This window comes from Doryrhamphus excisus, chromosome 21, assembly GCF_030265055.1.
Source record: "Doryrhamphus excisus isolate RoL2022-K1 chromosome 21, RoL_Dexc_1.0, whole genome shotgun sequence".
Lineage (NCBI taxonomy): Eukaryota > Metazoa > Chordata > Actinopteri > Syngnathiformes > Syngnathidae > Doryrhamphus > Doryrhamphus excisus.
Window position 1 is genome coordinate 4072092 of NC_080486.1, and position 20823 is coordinate 4092914.

The 20823-nt window shown below is 37.2% G+C and overlaps 1 protein-coding gene across 2 annotated transcripts in view; it reads right to left on the minus strand.

The window, feature by feature from the left end:
• The window catches only part of tpk1 (thiamin pyrophosphokinase 1), a 65096-nt gene that overhangs the window by 20997 nt on the left and 23276 nt on the right, over positions 1–20823 (minus strand). For both annotated transcript variants that reach the window (XM_058060119.1, XM_058060120.1), the window contains exons 5-6: positions 8637–8709; positions 6435–6530 (exon numbers count right to left, since the gene is read on the minus strand). In XM_058060119.1, the coding sequence (XP_057916102.1) occupies positions 6435–6530; positions 8637–8709 (169 nt within the window). The remainder of the gene's footprint in view (positions 1–6434; positions 6531–8636; positions 8710–20823) is intronic.

Consider the following 20823-nt stretch of genomic DNA (forward strand, 5'->3'; position numbering starts at 1 on the left):
ATTAATTTCAATGTGATCCCTCATATCATCATAGAAATCTAAGAGAGGAAGCAACGTAGAACGACAACACAATAGCTGAATGCAAAATTTTAAATGCTAAATAGAAACTTTAGCCATTTCCTGCGACGGCTTTCTCCTTAACTTTAAACCGCAACTCACCGAAGTGCAATCCTTACACATCTCAGCAATTACATCCCTATACAAAGTCCCCTGCGCAGTTAAGTCACACCAGTGCTGACAGCTTTTAAAACCCAACAGAGTTAAGCGGGCAGAGGCGCTGTCAGGGCTGACAGGTCGCACCGGCACACAAAATCCACTCAAACACCACAAGGATGCATCAGCGGCCCCTTGTGTGAATAGCGACCTTCGCATCATGGCGACTAACCTAGCTTAAATAACTGGGCTTTTTGTATGGTTGCATGCTATGACAGAAATTAATCTCAACAGAATAAGATACGATAATACAGTAGCTATAGCTATAATACAATACCTTTTTTTTTTGGGTAATGACACGTTTCTGCCCAAATTTTGCAATCATAATGTCTACTATATTGGGCGATGCGAGTGTGAATGTGACTATAGGGGTGTTATTTCATGTCTACAGGTCTCTAATGTTTAAAAAAAACATATTATGAAGGTTTTCTATGCTCTGACTACAAAAATATTCCATTCATCAATTTTCTACCGCATTATACCGTATGGATTAATGTATTAATCACTTAACCATCACAATTAATTGGTTTTGACTGTGATAATTGAAGCCGTATTAATAAATCAAATGTTTTTGTAGTTAGAACATAGAAATCCTGTTTATTCATTCATTCATTCATTCATATCCTCGCGAGGGTCGCAGGGCGTGCTGGAGCCTATTCCAGCTGTCTGGGATAGGCACACCCTGGACTGGTCACCAGCCAATCACAGGGCACATATAGACAAACAACCATTCACACTCATATTCATACCTATGGACAATTTGGAGTCGCTAATTAACCTAGCATGTTTTTGGAATGTAGGAGGAAACCGGAGTACCCGGAGAAAACCCACGCATGCACGGGGAGAACATGCAAACTCCACACAGAAATGGCCGAGGGTGGGATTGAACTCGGGTCTCCTAGCTGTGAGATCTGTGAGCTCACCACTTGAACTAGCATGTTTTTGAAATGTGGGAGGAAACCGGAGTTCCCGGAGAAAACCAACGCATGCACAGGGAGAACGCGCAAACTCCACACAGACATAGCCGAGGGTGGGATTGAACTTGGGGTTCCTAGCTGTGAGGTCTGCGCGCTTACCACTCAACCTAACATGTTTTTGGAATGTGGAAGGAAACCAGAGTTCCCGGAGAAAACCCACGCATGCACGGGAGGAACGTGCAAACTCCACACAGAAATGGCCGAGGGTGGAATTGAACTCGGGTCTCCTAACTGTGAAGTCTGCGTGCTAACCCCTCAACCTAGCATGTTTTTGGAATGTGGGAGGAAACCGGAGTTCCCGGAGAAAACCTACGCATGCACGGGGAGAACGTGCAAACTCCACACAGAGATGGCCTAGGGTGGGATTGAACTTGGGTTTCCGAGCTGTGAGGTCTGCGTCTAACCACTCAACCTAGCCTGTTTTTGGAATGTGGGAGGAAACCGGAGTTTCTGGAGAAAACCTACGCATGCACGGGGAGAACGTGGAGTACCCGGAGAAAACCCATGCATGCACGAGGAGAACATGCAAACTCCACACAGAGATAGCCAATGGTGGGATTGAACTCGGGTTTCCTAGCTGTGACGTCTGCACGCTAACCACTCAACCTAGCATGTTTTTAGAATGTGAGAGGAAAACCGGAGAAAATCAACACATGCATGGGGAGAACATGCAAATCCACACAGAGATAGCCAAACTGAATTGAACTCGGGTCTCAGTGAGCAGTGAGGTCTGCGCGCTAACCACTCGACCACCGTGCGGCCCATAAAATTATTCAATTAAAAAAAAAAAAATTCACATATCACGGTCAGGTCAGGAACCAATGAACAGCAATAAATGAGATATTTCTATACATTTTGGTCTGAGTCAGACATTTTGGAACGGATTAATATCGCTAACAACCTTTATTGATGCTTTCCAGCGCAAGGCATTAAAACAACCTGTGCATAATTTACATGGATAAGCATGTAAACACAGACACATTTGTATCTGTATTCAGTAAAATGTCTACCTGCTATCACCTACACAGACAATAATACCATAATCCTCTCATGGCATTTCTAGTAATGAATCGAACACAATGTGACATCAATTCCCCAAATCCAACACAAAGCTGTGAGGAGAAACACATTCCGGAGCTAATATGATGAATCTTTTAGCATTCCCAAACAAAACCATAATACTCTGTAACCTGCAAATCACCCTATTACGATTACATCTTTGCATTTCATCCTTTTTCAACCGGCCGGGATGGAAATTTGCATGACTGCGTTCGAGGACGAATGGGGCGAATGAGTCGAGGGGGGGCATTTTTGTGTTTTATGTAAAAGACTTAAAAAGGACACAAGTTCACGGCGGATAAAGAAACATGTAACATTCCCAAAGACTCTCACAAGAGATTCGAAAAGGCTCCTATCTCTCGGAAACAGACGGACAAACACTCACAGTCGATTGCATAGGAGATGGCGGTTGGGAGGGAGTGATTGTGGCACTCAGCATTGATTAGCGCAACACGCTGTGCTTTAAATTCAGAAAATAATGAATAAAACAGAGTTAGGCATAACAAAGTGATGTTTCATGGTGTAAAAAATGACTATATTGACAGTTACTATGGTACCCATTATGTCATTGTATGGTCATATCATCTCATAGTTTGGTACGTGACAAGAAAAAATAATTAAAAATATTTTTTTAAATTTTAAATTTAAAAATTAAAAAAATAAAAATTAATAAAATAAAGTAAAATAAAACTAAAATAAAAATAATAAAATAATAAAATAAAAAATAAAACTTAAATTATATTAGGAAAGCAGGAAGTGAACAAATGTAACGGTTATTATGGTACCCATTATGTCATTGTATGGTCATATCACCTCGTACTTCGGTAAGTGACAAGAAAATTAATTAAAAACATTTTTTTCAATTTAAAATTTAAAAAATAAAAATTTAATAAAATAAAGTAAAATAAAACTAAAATAAAACTAAAATAATAAAAATAATAAAATAAAACTTAAATTATATTAGGAAAGCAGGAAGTGAACAAATGTAACAGTTACTATGGTACCCATTATGTCATTGTATGGTCATATCACCTCGTACTTCGGTATGTGACAAAAAAATTATTATTATTTTTTTAATTTTAAATAAAAAAAAAAAATTAACAAAATAAATTAAAATAAAACTAAAATAAAACAAAAATAATAAAAATAATAAAATAAAACTTAAATTATATTAGGAAAGCAGGAAGTGAACAAATGCAACAGTTACTATGGTACCCATTATGTCATTGTATGGTCATATCACCTCATACTTCGGTACGAGGTGCATAATTAAAAAAACAAACAAAAAAAACTAAACCTTAAACTGTATTATGGAAAGCAGGAAGTGAACAAATGTTACAGTTACTCATTGTAAAAGTACCAGATGGAGGGGTAGGATTTAATAAGCTTTGCTTCTTCCTACTCCTTTTGGACACGTGGAACTGTGACTGTAATCAACCTGTGGTAGACATTTATTGTGTGAAGATGACTATAGGGGTGTTATTTCACATCTGGAGGTCTCTAATAATGTTAGAAGCTGTATTAAAGTAACAAAATGATACTAATCACAATAAAACATAATAACATGGGCTCCTGTTGTGGCCGTAATTAACCCGTGGTAGACATTTATTGTGTGAAGGTGACTATAGGGGTGTTATTTCACATCTGGAGGTCTCTAATAATGTTAGAAGCTGTACAAAAGTAACAAAATGATACTAATCACAATAACACATAATAACATGGGCTACTGTTGTGACTGTAATTAACCCGTGGTAGACATTTATTGTGTGAAGGTGACTATAGGGGTGTTATTTCACATCTAGAGGGCTCTAATAATGTTAGAAGCTGTACAAAAGTAACACAATCATACTAATCACAATAAAACATAATAACATGGGCTCCTGTTATGGCTGTAATTAACCCGTGGTAGACATTTATTGTGTGAATGTGACTATAGGGGTGTTATTTCACATCTGGAGGGCTCTAAAAATGTTAGAAGCTGTGCAAAAGTAACAAAATGATACTAATCACAATAAAACATAATAACATGGGCTACTGTTGTGACTGTAATTAACCCATGGTAAACATTTATTGCATGAAGGTGACTATAGGGGTGTTATTTCACATCTAGAGGGCTCTAAAAATGTTAGAAGCTGTACAAAAGTAACAAAATGATACTAGGAAGTGAACAAATGTGACCGTTACTGATTGTAAAAGTACCAGATGGAGGGGTAGGATTCAATAAGCTTTGCTTCTTCCTACTCCTTTTGGACATGTGGAACTGTGAACTGATTATGTGATGCATTCAATTGTAATCTGATGCATGTTCAAATGAACTAAAACCATTACCATTACCATAGGTTGCGTGCAATTCTGCTGAAATTGTGTGAAAACACGGCGCCAAGGTTTGCCAATTCATTAATATTTCATATTACAGCAATTACATCACATTTACACTTTTTGTGTAGGTGTCCAAGCAAGTATAATATGCATTCCAGTTATTCTCCAGAGAGCAATTCCTGCAGAATATCAGTGTAAATATTCTTACACCCACGACTGATATACCTATAAGTCTGTTGTCAAGCACAGTCCTGACATGTCTGACCTCTATGCATCTCAGCCTTAAGGCAGGATAGAACGTCTTTCTCAAGGGTAACAAACTCATTCAAGACTAACCCTTGCATAAACAGTCGTGTTGTATTGTATTTGACTTATGTCCGTCAGTTTAAAGTGGTTTAGTAATAAGACTGTAGATTGTGTTATCACTGCTTTTCCTAACTGTGTGACCTCATTAAGATGTCTTTGTTTGCATAATCCATCACTTCCTTTGACAACACAGTAGAACTCAGTAGAGGCACTGCCTGGGTACGGGTTGTTCATTAAGAGGATAACTACAAAAACAACAAAAAAAATTCTCTTTGTTTAACTTCAAAAACTGTCTTTTCCTCTCTATGGAAGGACGGCAGTGACAAGCACTTTGCAGCTCATGCACTGGAAAAAGCCTCCTGTAGCTTTACTGTTTCTGTGTATTTTATTGTGTACAATTTGTCTACTTCCACCCTCGGACATCTCTGTGTGGAGTTTGCATGTTCTCCCCGTGCATACGTGGGTTTTCTCCGGGTATTCCGGTTTCCTCCCACATTCCAAAAACATGCTAGGTTAATTAGCGACTCCAAATTGTCCATAGGTATGAATGTGAGTGTGAATGGTTGTTTGTCTATATGTGCCCTGTGATTGGCTGGCCACCAGTCCAGGGTTTACCCCACCTCTCGCCCGAAGACAGCTGGGATAGGCTCCAGCACCCCCGCGACCCTCATGAGGAAAAAGCGGTAGAAAATGAATGAATGAAGTCTAAAGGTGACTATAGGGGTGTTAGTTCATGTCTAGAGAGCTCTAATCATGATAAGAATGCATATTTCGAAAGTGAGGGGAGAACATGCAAACTCCACACAGAGAGGGCCCAGGGTGGAATTGAACTCGGGTCTCCTAGCTGTGAGGCCTGCGCGCTAACCACTTGCCCATATTCAACCAAAACCTGGAGCCTATCCCAGCTGTCTTCGGGTGAGAGGCGGGGTACACCCTGGACTGGTCGCCAGCCAATAACAGGGCACATATAGACAAACAACCATTCACACTCACATTTCACAGTCACCTTTGTTGCCTCTAATATAATAACAAATAATCATCCATTCTTTCATTTTCAGCAGTCTGACTCAAGGTGTCATCTTACAAACAACATTAACCTCATCACACACCAACTTAACACCAAAAAGGTACCATTCATTCATTCATTTTCTACTGCTTATCCTCACAAGGGTCGCGGGGGCTGCTGGAGCCAATCCCAGCTGTCTTCGGGCGAGGACTGGTCCCCAGCCAATCACAGGGCACATATAGACAAACAACCATTCACACTCACATTCATACCTATGGACAATTTGGAGCCGCTAATTAACCTAGCATGTTTTTGGAATGTGGGAGGAAACCGGAGTAAACCCACGCATGCACGGGGGGAACATGCAAACTCACACACAGAGATGGCCGACAGTGGGATTGAACTCGGGTCTCCTAGCTGTGAGGTCTGCGTGCTAACCACTTGACCACCATGCATAGGACGATTTAGAGTCGCCAATTCCCCTCACTTGTTTATGGAATGTTGGATTAAATCGTAATATCCGGAGAAAATAATTTAAATGGGAAAAATGTCACCTGCAACTTCCGTCTTTTGATCTCTTCCACCATGATGACAAGACATTTGGTGTAGTCCGTAAGATCCTGGTCACTCGTTTCTATCAGTCGGCACCCCTAAGCACAAATAAAAAAAATAATAATAAAATAAAATTCCCAACACAGGCAGAGATAAAGGAAGGTGGGATAACACAGCAAGGGATGGAGAAATGGTTGTAAGTATTGTACATCCGTGTCGTGGTCATGCCGTGTCTGTGGGCTCTTCTGCTGAATAATGTAGAAGGTTCACTGCCCCTAAAGTACAACCAGACAATTTCTTTTTCCCATATATTACTCTCCATATGCCGGCATTTTCCGAAAACACATAAACTTCCCTGTGTGTGTGCACATACACACAAATGCACACAATTATGCCCACTGGCTCCAATCCATCCTCCCTCCTCCTCTACCTCCTCTTCTTCTCTTGTTTCACTCCCTCCCTTGTGCTCTCCATTCCGTTTATGCTGAATTATTCCCTTTTTGGGAATGCTTCAAAAAGTCCTATTAATCCATAAGCAATAACTTTCCTTTTGTGCTGTGTGATATTTTCTGTATTACAAAAAAATGATGACTATCGCAAATGCCGCAGCGGGAGGAAGTAGGCGATAAACTGTGTTAATGGATTTTTGGGAACATGTGTCGAGGTTTTGTATTCTGAGCTGGAAACACACAAAGACCACACAGGAGCAGGATGGTGGAACCTCGGTTTTCGAACATCTGTTATTGTATGATTTGGTTTTTCGTATGATTTTGCCTCGTTTCTCATATACTATCTCGGTTATCGTGCAGTATTGCATATAACAGGGGTTACAAACACGCGGCCCGCGGGCCAAATGTGGCCCGCAGGACACTAGTTTGAGGCCCCCCGCCTTGATATGAAAGTTTAATGTTAGTGCGGCCCGCGCAAGTTTGATATGGATGCTGTATGGTATCATGTACCCAGAAAAAATGATTACGTTTGATTAATGTTCATGTTAAAGGTTAAATAACTGTTAATAGTTATCCTCCCTATCCGTGTGGAAGTGGTAAGTTTTTGGCTATTTAAGTTTAAAGGAAATAACTTGAAGGCTACCGTTTAGGTCGCTAGCTGTCTAGTTTGCGAGTTAGCATGTGTCTCAAGACCCTGCAGTTGCGCAATATGTTGTAAATAAAAAGAGTATAAATGTGACTATAGTTGTTTTGTCATGTCTACGGGGTTCTAATAATGCTTTAATTTTAATCTGAAAAAAATAATTTGTCTACCCACCAACTATAAGTTTTTATTATTTGCCGTTTTATTATTATTATTATTATATTTATTTATTTATTACTGATTGATTGATTTTCTTTATTCTTGATTTGTTTATTTATTTTTCATCTTATTTTGTGCAGAAAAATAAAAATTAAGATATCTGAGAACAGTGGAATGTTTTATCAGAGCTTTTATTGTAGAAAATTGGAACCAAAGCACTGAAAAAGTTTGTATAATTTTCTGTTTTTAATAAATGCGTTTTTTTTTTTTTTGGAAAACCTGATGCGGCCCAGCCTTGCCCAGACCCTAGCTCCAGTGGCCCCCCAAGTAAATTGAGTTTGAGACCCCTGGCATATAAGAAACTGTTGTATTTCCGCTTATCCTCACAAGGGTCGAAGGGGTATGCTGGAGCCTATCCCAGCTGACTTGTGACCAGTGACATTCATACCTATGGACAATTCGGAGTCGCCAATTAACCTAGCATGTTTTTGGAATGTGGGAGAAACCGGAGTACCCAGAGAAATTTTTTATAATTTTTTTTTTTTTAAACAAATGTCAAATAGCTCCAGGAAATCTGACCTGTAAGAACCTAACATCTATCCGCTCCCCCATTCGGGTGTTAAAAAATACTTTTGCGAAGGGAGCCACAACAAAGAAGCTGAAGAGCCACATGAGGCTCTGTAGCCGTGCGTTGCTGACCCCTGCTGTAAGGTGTGTCAACCTATGATCCGAAAGTTATTCAGAATTGGACTTCCTGGAAAAAAAGTACTACTAACTATTACTGTATATAGCTCATAATAACATTGGGGCTACAGTGGAAGCATGGTACATTCCAAATCATGGTCAAGCGGTGTCAAACACTTGGTGGGGGGGTTTAACCTGAACCCTTATTTACAGTATATTACTAATCAATATGTGTGTGTATTGCACTGTGTTTGTTGTTTTCTACTCACCTTGTCTGCAAAGAAATCCCGCACTTCTGCAGTAATGGAATCAAAGTCCCCGCTGATGTAGTCGGGAAGGAAGCTGTATGGAACGATAGGGAACGAGTGTGAGTGACAGAAGAAGAAAGATACAAGATAGAAGAGGAGAAGAGAGAGAAAAGAGGACACCGGGGCATGTGTCAGTACTTTGATATGTGCGACAAGGGAGACGGGCGATGTCGCCGCGGGTAGACGGACAGACAGATGGCTCGGTGGCGCTACCTCTGGCTCTCACGTTCAAGCACTCAAAACTTTTAGAGTACAAGTAAGATAATGTAATGCTCTATCGGTGTTTCCCATAGGACTGCCATCTATTTTAGGCAGTGCTAAGTTGGGTTGCTAAGAAGACAGAAAATACACACAAATTGTACTTTGTAGAACTGGTCCCAACCCTGAATAAATAGTGACGTTTGCATCAAGAAAATATATCAAAAATATCATATCGACCAATCTCGACTATTGTCATTACAATGGTTTTATACCAGGGGTCTCAAACTTGCGGCCCACAGGCCGCATTTGGCCCGTGAGATGCTAGTTTGAGGCCCCCACCTTGATACCAAAGTTTAATGTTGAAATGACAGCTTAAAGCTGTGTGCACACCGGACACAATTAACATAATTTTGCCCCGCCCATACTGTTACCCTACCCTGTTTTGCTTTGGATTAGCAATGAAGCTAAAAGCTTATGACGCTGGGTACAAATAAATGGAGGAAATGATTTGGAATAAAACGGAAAATACACGTCAAGATTACGATGTTATGAGTACGATGCTAACTTGCTAATTGGGTAAAATTATTAAGTTTCATTAATGTTCATGTTAAAGGTTAAATAAATGTTAATACTGTTCATTTGAATTTGAAAAAAATAATTTCTCTACCCACTAATTGTATGTGGTTTCTTATGCTTTTCTTATTTGCTGTATTATTATTATTTTACTTATTTATTACTGATTGATTGATTTATTTTTTTATTCTTAATTTGTTTAGAAGCAAAACCATTGAAGATTTTTAACCTGCCAGTTTTATAGCATCCGTGCTAAAACCGAAGAAACTAATTAAAAATATGCAAGCAGGGCTCGACACTAACGATGTACCGATGGCCCAGGGCAAGTTAAAACAAAATTCGTAATTAGTAAATGACTGTTATGACTGACTATTATTAATCAAAACATTAAAATACGGGTGATATGTAGTATTAAAATATTACCTTACAACTTTACCTTACATTATACTACCTTAACATGGCATAAAGTCAAGTTTTCCTCCAATTCGGTGTGGAAGTGGTATATTTTTGGCTTCTTCTAAAAGTGACTCTTGCCACGTTATGTTGTCGGGAGTAACTCAAGACCCATGTTTGGCTTCAACCAAAATATACCAAAATATACCATAGGTATGAATGTGAGTGTGAATGGTTGTTTGTCTATATGTGCCCTGTGATTGGCTGGCGTCCAGTCCAGGGTGTACCCCGCCTCTCGCCCGAAGACAGCTGGGATAGGCTCCAGCACCCCCCACGACCCTCGAAAATGAATGAATGAATAATTTTTATAAATAAAGTTTTATCGCAGAAAAACCATATATATACTTCTAACAGAGACAGTGGTTCCAAATGAACTCCTATATGTTTACTATATAAACCTCTCCTTGTTAGTGCATTCAATAAAAGAGGATTACAACTGCATATTAAACTGTGCAGGAGGCTTGGGGGGGGGGGGGGTAGATGTGTATGGAGGTGTTGTGCTCTGAATATATTAATTTCATTCATCCGAATGACAAAGTTCTGTCGCATATACGTCATATATATCAGTCAAAACACAAAGGCCGGTTATGATTAGAACATTTCATTATGTTTACTGTGTGTTTATTTGGGGGGGGGGGGGGGGGGGGGGGTAAAAAATAGGCCCACCCCGGGGCGGTGATTGCTGCTATCCGGAGAAGTGCTCAGACGACACGATTTCACGCTTGGTTGGGAAGCGTCTGTCTGCTAACATTTGAACATCTATTCTTCCGGGGACCACTTCCACATCTTCAAAACAAACTCGTCTACAGTAATAAGGGGATGGTATACACTCCGCCCTCAGGTGAAGGATTCACCCGGTGATGGCCGCGGTTAAGTAAAGCGACAGGGGAGCTCATCATGGCGGTGAATGTCCTCACAAGGACGGAGGTAAACGCAAGGATGTGTGTTTGTGAGTTTGCCAGGGAGCGGCGGGAACGATGTTCCGGTTGGCTGAAGAACGAGATACGGAGGGATTATCCCCCCCCCCCAATTCCTTACACACCGATGAGATCCGGCAAGACAAACTGAAGAGAGACGGTGTGAAATCTGCAATAATGTAATGTAATGTAATGTAATGTAATGTAATATAATATAATATAATATAATATAATATAATATAATATAATATAATATAATATAATATAATATAATATAATATAATATAATATAATATAATATAATTAGTGCTTATTTGCTATATTTGCTATATCATAGTGTTTCAAAAAGTAATTAGTAAATGACTGTAATCTATTATTGATCAAAACATTAAAATACAGGTGATATGTAGTGTTAAAATATTACCTTACAACTTTACCTTACATTATATTACCTTAACAGTCAGGTTCTCCTCCAATTCGGTATGGAAATGGTAGGTTTTTGGCTTCTTAAGTCGCTAACTGGTTAGCTTGTTAGCTAACAAAGCTCAGTCGAAGCCAGACAACAAGCGTTACTAATGCTAATAATTTTGCTTTTGTGCAAAGTATTGTAAATAAAATACCACAGGAGTAGCTGGCAATTAGAAATTATTCGTCCCTTGCTGTATCACGGTGTTTCAAAAAGTAATTAGTAAATGACTGTTATGACTGACTATTATTGATTAAAACATTAAAATACAGGTGATATGTAGTATTAAAATATTACCTTACAACTTTACCTTACATTATATTACCTTGACAAGGCATAAAGTCAGGTTCTCCTCCAATTCGGTGTGGAAGTGGTAGGTTTTTGGCTTCTTCAGTTGCTAACTGGTTAGCTTGTTTGCTACAAGACACCCATGTCTATAGCTACTCATACATCAAGACAACAGAACGCACACAGTGACCCACAGGGAGACATAAAGTCAGGTTCTCCTCCAATTCGGTGTGGAAGTGACAGGTTTTTGGCTTCTTAAGTCGCTAACTGGTTAGCTTGTTAGCTATGAGACACCTACTACTACAGCTTCTCATACATCAAGACAACAGAACACACACAGTGACCCACGTGGGGCGCATAAAGTCAGGTTCTCCTCCAATTCCGTGTGGAAGTGGTAGGTTTTTGGCTTCTTAAGTCGCTAACTGGTTAGCTTGTTAGCTACGAGACACCTGCTCAAGACAACAGAACGCACACCTCAGTCGAAGACAGACAACAAGCGTTACTAATGCTAACGATTTTGCTTTTGTGCAAAGTATTGTAAATAAAACATCACAGGGGGGATAGTTCCGATGACAATACCCCAATAACCTTCATGACAGATTGGATGAGACGACACCAGACTGACCCCAACAGGGACGACTCCATCGGAGTCCTGGTAATTGACCAGGCGAGGCTCTAAATTCTGCATCTGAGCCCCGAGTGCTCAAGCTGTATTTGCGAACGTCCAATAGGCTTCCCTTTCCACGTTAATATTAACTGACACTTTAATTTGAATGGGAAATAGAGCATTTTGCTTCCAGTTTGTCCTCGAGTGCCGGGCGGGCGGGGGCGGGCAGAGTGACCTTTGTCTAGGTTTCAATAGGCGTCCATCAGCCTCCTTGAACATTTCTCTTTCCCTCCGCATCCCTTCTTCTTGCGCTACGCACTTTGCTCTGTCGCTACCCACACACCTCAGGCCCACTTCATTGGTTTGTTGTTGTTGTTTTTTTTTTTCAAGTCAAATTGTATAGCACCCGTTTCTAGCAGTTATCAAAGGGACTTTTTCAAAAAAAGAAGAGCTTTCAACAACACTTGTTAGTGTGTTATTTACAAAGATTAGACATTTCCCCTTATGGGTAAACACCAGGCAGAATATACAACACAATACACAGGAAAAAGTCATATAAAGCCGAGTCTCTTGAGAATATAGTTGGAGTTTGTGCAATAAGAAATGTCTTGGAACACTTTTTTTTCCCAAAAGCTCCTTACATTGCTTTGTTTTTTTTTTTTCATTTTTTTAGTTTTATTTAGGCAAATATATGAAACATTACAGTGCATTTCTTACATCAATCATTGAGAATATAGTTGGATTTTTTGCAATAAGAAATGTCTTGGAACACTTTTTTTTTTTGCCAAAAACGTACTTACATTGCTTTGTTTTATTTTATTTTTATTTTTTAGTTTTATTTAGGCAAATATATGAAACATTACAGTGCATTTCTTACATCAATCATTGAGAATATAGTTGGATTTTTTGCAATAAGAAATGTCTTGGAACACTTTTTTTTTTTGCCAAAAACGTACTTACATTGCTTTGTTTTATTTTATTTTTATTTTTTAGTTTTATTTGGGCAAATATTTGAGACATTACAGTGCATTTCTTACATCAATCATTGAGAATATAGTTGGATTTTTTGCAACAAGAAATGTCTTGGAACACTTTTTTTCCCCAAAAACGTACTTACATTGCTTTGTTTTATTTTATTTTTCTTTTTTTAGTTTTATTTAGGCAAATATTTGAAACATTACAGTGCATTTCTTACATCAATCATTGAGAATATAGTTGGATGTTTTGCAGCAAGAAATGTCTTGGAACACTTTTTTTTCCAATTATTATATTAATATATTATATTAATATTATATTATTATAATATTATAATCTTGAAATTATTATTATATAATTATTTTTAATTATTTGTACAAATTACTGTTTATGCTGTACATTGTTCATATTTGATGTTCATATATTTATTCTCCACATTATTATTTATTATTTATTATTTATTATTTATTATTTATTATTTATTATTTATTATTTATTATTTATTATTTATTATTTATTATTTATTATTTCACTGTTGTGTTATTGTGCGATGACAATAAAGAAAGTCTATGTCTATGTTGTAATCTTTATTATTATTACCATTATTATTGTTATTATTATCACCATCATTATAATCACCATTAATATTACCATTTTCATAATTATAGTTGTAACAATTTTTTGATTTTTTTGATTTTTAATTATTTAATTTTACAGACTTCATTGCTTCTTGTAGAGTGTTGTATCATTCCATCTATTTTCTTCTGAAATCCGCAGTATTTGTGCTTTTATTGTCAATTTATTAGCCCACTTCCCCCCCCCCCCCCCAAGTGTAACATTTAGATATAATTTTCCAGATTGCATGTGTCTAATCTTGTGCATTAAAAAAACAAGATTTATTAACAATTGAATAAATGCTAGGATAGCATTACACCTCTGACATTTACTACTGTGTAATTATGACACCATATTGTATTTTAATGGTAAAATAAATAGTGCACAATGCTCCTGTTGCTGGAAATGAGTCCGGTTTGTGCGTAGTGTGGAGTGTTGAATTTTTAATGTACTAAGTTCTTGTGAGAATACATTTGGTAATGTAGTAGAAAAGGATCAAGGGAGCCCTACGTAGCCTTCTAATGTCCTCGTAAGCTCCTTTTTATATCGCATGTAAAAACTGGGATTTTTCCACTGTTCTGTATAAAATGTACTGACATAAAATAGCGGGGATAAAGTTGACACAGCAAAATTTTGAAACCACTGAAGTAGACTTAAATGGTAGTAGTAGGACTGAGGAAAAAAAAAAACAACCTACCGTACTACCTACCGTACTACCGTACTACCCACCTACCATACTAACTACCTACCTACCTACCGTACTACCTACCATACTACCGTACTACCTACCTACCGTACTACCTACCTACTTACCTACCGTACTACCTACCTACCATACTACCTACCGTACTACCTACCTACCGTACTACCTACCTACCGTACTACCTACCTACCATAGTACCTACCTACCGTACTACCTACCGTAATACCTACCTACCGTACTACCTACCGTACTACCTACCGTACTACCTACCTACCATAGTACCTACCTACCGTACTACCTACCGTAATACCTACCTACCGTACTACCTACCGTAATACCTACCTACCGTACTACCTACCGTACTACCTACCGTACTACCTACCTACCATACTACCTACCATACTACCTACCTACCGTACTACCTACCGTACTACCTACCTACCATACTACCTACCTACCGTACTACCTACCGTACTACCTACCGTACTACCTACCTACCATACTACCTACCTACCGTACTACCTACCGTACTACTTACCTACCGTACTACCTACCTACCGTACTACCTACCTACCATACTAACTACCTACTGTACTACCTACCGTACTACCTACCATACTAACTACCTACCGTACAACCTACCGTACTACCTACCTACCGTACTACCTACCTACCGTACTACCTACCGTACTACCTACCGTACTACCTACCATACTAACTACCTACCGTACAACCTACCGTACTACCTACCTACCGTACTACCTACCTACAGTACTACCTACCTACCGTACTACCTACCGTACTACCTACCGTACTACCTACCATACTAACTACCTACCATACTAACTACCTACCGTACAACCTACCGTACTACCTACCTACCGTACTACCTACCGTACTACCTACCGTACTACCTACCATATTAACTACCTACCGTACAACCTACCGTACTACCTACCTACCGTACTACCTACCGTAATACCTACCGTACTACCTACCGTACTACTTATCTACCGTACTACCTACCGTACTACCTACCGTAATACCTACCGTACTACCTACCTACCGTACTACCTACCATACTACCTACCTACCGTACTACCTACCGTACTACCGACCGTACTACCTACCGGACTACCTACCTACCGTACTACCTACCTACCTACCGTACTACTTACCGTACTACCTACGGTACTACCATAATACCTACCTACCTACTTACCATACTACCTACGGTACTACCATACTACCTACCTACCTACTTACCGTACTACCTACCTACCTACCTACCTACCATACTACCTACCGTACTACCTACCTACCTATCTACCGTACTGCCTCCCTACCGACCTACCTACCATACTACCTACCTACCTACCTACCTATCATTACATTCAAAGCTGCAGATTTGTAACAGGTTTGTGGTCAGTTCTTCCGTTTGCGGGTGTAGCAACCTTTCATCATCAGAGGAGACGTGACAAGGAGATCCAGCGATGGATGACAAATGAACCGTTTGTTGCATGTAAACATGCCAAAGTTAGACGAGTGCGGTTCATTAAAATAGCACAAACGTCATTGTCTCTTCACTTCCTGTATGACGGTCGCTAGTCCGTCCCGGCTATGAAAGCTAATTATTTCAGCAAGCGTTCAAATCCCTGCAATGACTGAGTGATTTCTTAACATACTCATGATGGGATGGCACATGCAAAAGGACCACAAAGGGGCACACTTTACTAGAAAACATTTATCTGTTAAAAACAACAGTACATGATGCTAGCGAGCACCCCTACAATTGTACAGTGATTTTAAATTTAGCCACGCAATAAATCCCATCTTTTATTTAATCTGGAAAAGAAAAACACCTTTTACATACACAATGTGTGTTGCCTAGCAACGTCGCAATAAATATGTGCCGTGAATGGTCTGCAAGTGCCAAGTTTAATTTGTTATAAAAGCCTTTTAATTGCAGGCCCATGAGTCTGCTGTTATGGTACGGCCCAATTCTCCATAGTCAAACAATTTAAGCTCCCAAGCTGTGCAAATGATAAAAGTATATTAGAATGGCGAGGCAACGGTATAAAATATGACCCCCGTCGTACTGAAAGTCATCGTGTATGATGTGAATAGCATTGAGATCAGGGGTGCGCAAACGTTATGATACTTTTATCTTCCATTTTTGATGTTCTAAAACAAATTTTTCCAAGTACTTCAACTTTCTCTTCATTTTTTTCTAATATTTCTAATATTATGAGAGATATTTCTAATATTTTTTCCATAATATTTTGACCTTATTCCCTAATATTGTGAGTATGTTCTTGTAAAATTACAGCTATTTTTTCAATTTTTGTTGTTGTTTTTTTTTAAACTATTTAAACTTTTTCTTTTTGCATTTTTTATTATTGTAATTATGACTTAATATTTTGACTTTATTCTCATGACATTAGAACTTTTTCCAAAAATTACAACTTTGTGTTTTTGGTATGTATATATCTTTTAAAAATATATATTTTTTAATATTTCTTTAATATTTAAACTGTATGCTTCTAAAATTATAATTATTTTATTGTTTGTGCTTGTAAAATTTCTACTTTTTTTCTTAATATTTTGACTTTATTCTCATAAAATTACAGCCATTCATTTTTTTTTAATTTTCTGACTATTTTAACTTTTAATTTCTTGCAATATTATGAAGTTATTCCCATATTATAACATTTTACCCAATGTAATTTTCCGAAAATTACACTTATAACAGTATTTAATGAAAAAAAACTTCAATATTTCAACTTTATGCATAATATTTTAACTTTATTCTCATGACATTAGAACTTTTCCCCCACCTTTTTCCAAAAATTACAACTTTGTGTCTTTAAAAATATTTTTTCTAATATTTAAACTCTATGCTTCTAAAATTATAATTTTTTTTGTTTGTGATTGTAAAATTTCAACTTTTTTTCCAATTAAAACAGGATTTTTTTTCCTTAATATTTTTACTTTGACGTTCAGTTTTTTTAAAATTTTTCCAACTTTCTTTACATTTCTTGTAATATTATGACCTTATTCCCATATTATAACATTTTACCCAATGCGATTTTCCAAAGATTACACCTTTAGTATTTAATGGGAAAAAAATCTTTAATATTTCAACTTTATGCTTAATATTTTGACTTTATTCTCATAAAATTACAGCCGTTCAGTTTATTTTTTCAATTTTCCAACTATTTTAACTTTTAATTTATTGTAATATTATGATGTTATTCCCATATTATAACATTTTACCCAATGTAATTTTCTGAAAAATTACATCTTTAGTATTTAATGATAAAATATCTTTAATATTTCAACTTTATGCTTAATATTTTGACTTTATTCTTTTTTTATGTCAGATTTTTTCCATTTTTAGTTTTCTTGTTAAATTATAGGCCACAAATGTCCCTCGGGCCACACATTGGACACCCTTGAAATAAAGTTAATATTTCACATTTATGCTGAATATTTTGACTTTATTCTTGTGAAATTACGTCAGATTTTTTCAATTTTTAGGTTTCTTGTTAAATTATAGGCCACAAATGTCCCTCGGGCCACACATTGGACACCCTTGAAATAAAGTTAATGTTCCAACTTTATGCTTAATATTTTGACTTTATTCTTGTAAAATTATGTCAGGTTTTTTTTTCTCCATCTTTAGTTTTCTTGTTAAATTATAGGCCACAAATGTCCCTTGGGCCACACATTGGACACCCTTGAAATAAAGTTAATATTTCAACTTTATGCTTAATATTTTGACTTTATTCTTTTTCAATTTTTAGTTTTCTTGTTAAATTATAGGCCACAAATGTCCCTTGGGCCGCACATTGGACACCATTGACTGTGCTCGAAAGAGTCTATCTAATCTATTGACAACATAATTTACCGGGACCACAAAATCCCATCCACACACACGTCCGCAGCTGTCCAATTCCATTCAGCCTTGATCCTCTACCTCTTCACTCATCCTCTGACGTTATATCCTCCCGCCGAGGATGTGATTAGATGCACTAATTAGACGCAATGTCATTTTCCAATTAGAAACGGGGGCAGATACAAGGCTCGAGTTCGAGGAGCGCCAGTAGCCGTGCCGCAGACACCTGAACCCCCCCCCTTCTGTGAAAACGCTTTTATTACCGAGATATCATAACAATTAGCTAGTTGATGATGCCGGAAAACGGTTTAGCGAGTATTGCCGTAGTTTATGGCATCTCTTGTTGTCAAGCTTAAACTGTTCAAGGGCATTTAATTGACTGATGAGTGCACTTTTCAATAAAGTGGAACTATTTCACAGCTGTATGATAATAGAGTTTGCGTGTGTCCTTGCGTGAGTGCGCTGATGAGAAGCGAGGAAGTTGAAACAACAGCATTCGCTTTTATGGTTTTTTTCAGCTATAAATAGTAACATTTCAATCACCGGTGGCAGATTTAGTACAGGTTGAGCCATTGGTATAAACCAGTGATTTTAAGAAACCACTGTGCCTGTACCTTGAGAAACCTTTAAACTTAAATAGCAAAAAACTTACCACTTCCACACAGATAGGGAGGATAACTATTAACAGTTATTTAACCTTTAACATGAACATTAATCAAATGTAATAATTTTTTTCTGGGTACATGATACCATACAGCAGTGATTTTCAACCAATGGTGCCGTGGCACACTAATGTACCTTGAGAAACCTTTAAACTTAAATAGAAAAACTTACCACTTCCACACGGATAGGGAGGATAACTATTAACAGTTATTTAACCTTTAACATGAACATTAATCAAAAGTAATAATTTTTTTCTGGGTACATGATACCATACAGCAGTGATTTTCAACCACTGGTGCCGTGGCACACTAGTGTACCTTGAGAAACCGTCAGGTGTGCCGTGAGGAATTATCCAATATCACTTTTTTTTATAACTAACATTTATTAATCATTATTTACAAATATTATGTCAATAGCTATTATGTCAATAGTATACATTAGGGGTCTCAAACTCAATTTACTTGGGGGCCACTGGAGCTAGGGTCTGGGCCAGGCTGGGCCGCATCAGGTTTTTCCAAAAAAAACCCCAAAAAACGCATTTGTTAAAAACAGAAAAATTAATAAACTTTGCTTTGGTTCTGATTTTCTAAAATATTCCACTGTTCACTTTTTATTTTTCGACACAAAATAAGATGAAAAATAAATAAACAAATCAAGAATAAAGAAAATCAATCAATCAGTAATAAATAAATATAATAATAATAATAATAATAATAATAATAATAATAATAATAATAATAATAATAATAAAACGGCAAATAATAAAAACTCTAAGAGACCACATATAGTTGGTGGGTAGACAAATTATTTTTTTCAGATTAAAATGAACAAAGCATTATTAGAGCCCTGTAGACATGACAAAACACGACTATAGTCACATTTATACTATTTTTATTTACAACATATTGCGCAACTGCAGGGTCTTGAGACACATGCTAACTCGCAAACTAGAGAGCTAGCAACCTAAACGGTAGCCTTCAAGTTATTTCCTTTCAACTTAAATAGCCAAAAACTTACCACTTCCACACGGATAGGGAGGATAACTATTAACAGTTATTTAACCTTTAACATGAACATTAATCAAACGTAATCATTTTTTCTGGGTACATGATACCATACAGCAGTGATTTTCAACCACTGGTGCCGTGGCACACTAGTGTACTTTGAGAAATCGTCAGGTGTGCCGTGAGGAATTATCCAATATCACTTTTTTTATAATTAACATTTATTAATCATTATTTGCAAATATTATGTCAATAGCCATTATGTCAATAGTATACATTAGGGGTCTCAAACTCAATTTACCTTTTATCTTACTTTTTATTTTTCTACACAAAATAAGATGAAAAATAAATCAACAAATCAAGAATAAAGAAAATCAATCAATCAGTAATAAATAAATAAATAAATATAATAATAATAATAAAATGGCAAATAATACAAACTTAAGAAACCACATATAGTTGGTGGGTAGACAAATTATTTTTTTCAGATTAAAATTAAAGCATTATTAGAGCCCTGTAGACATGACAAAACACGACTATAGTCACATTTATACTATTTTATTTACAACATATTGCGCAACTGCAGGGTCTTGAGACACATGCTAACTCGCAAACTAGAGAGCTCGCGACCTAAACGGTAGCCTCCAAGTTATTTCCTTAAAACTTAAAAAGCCAAAAACTTACCACTTCCACACGGATAGGGAGGATAACTATTAACAGTTATTTAACCTTTAACATGAACATTAATCAAACGTAATAATTTTTTTCTGGGTACATGATACCAT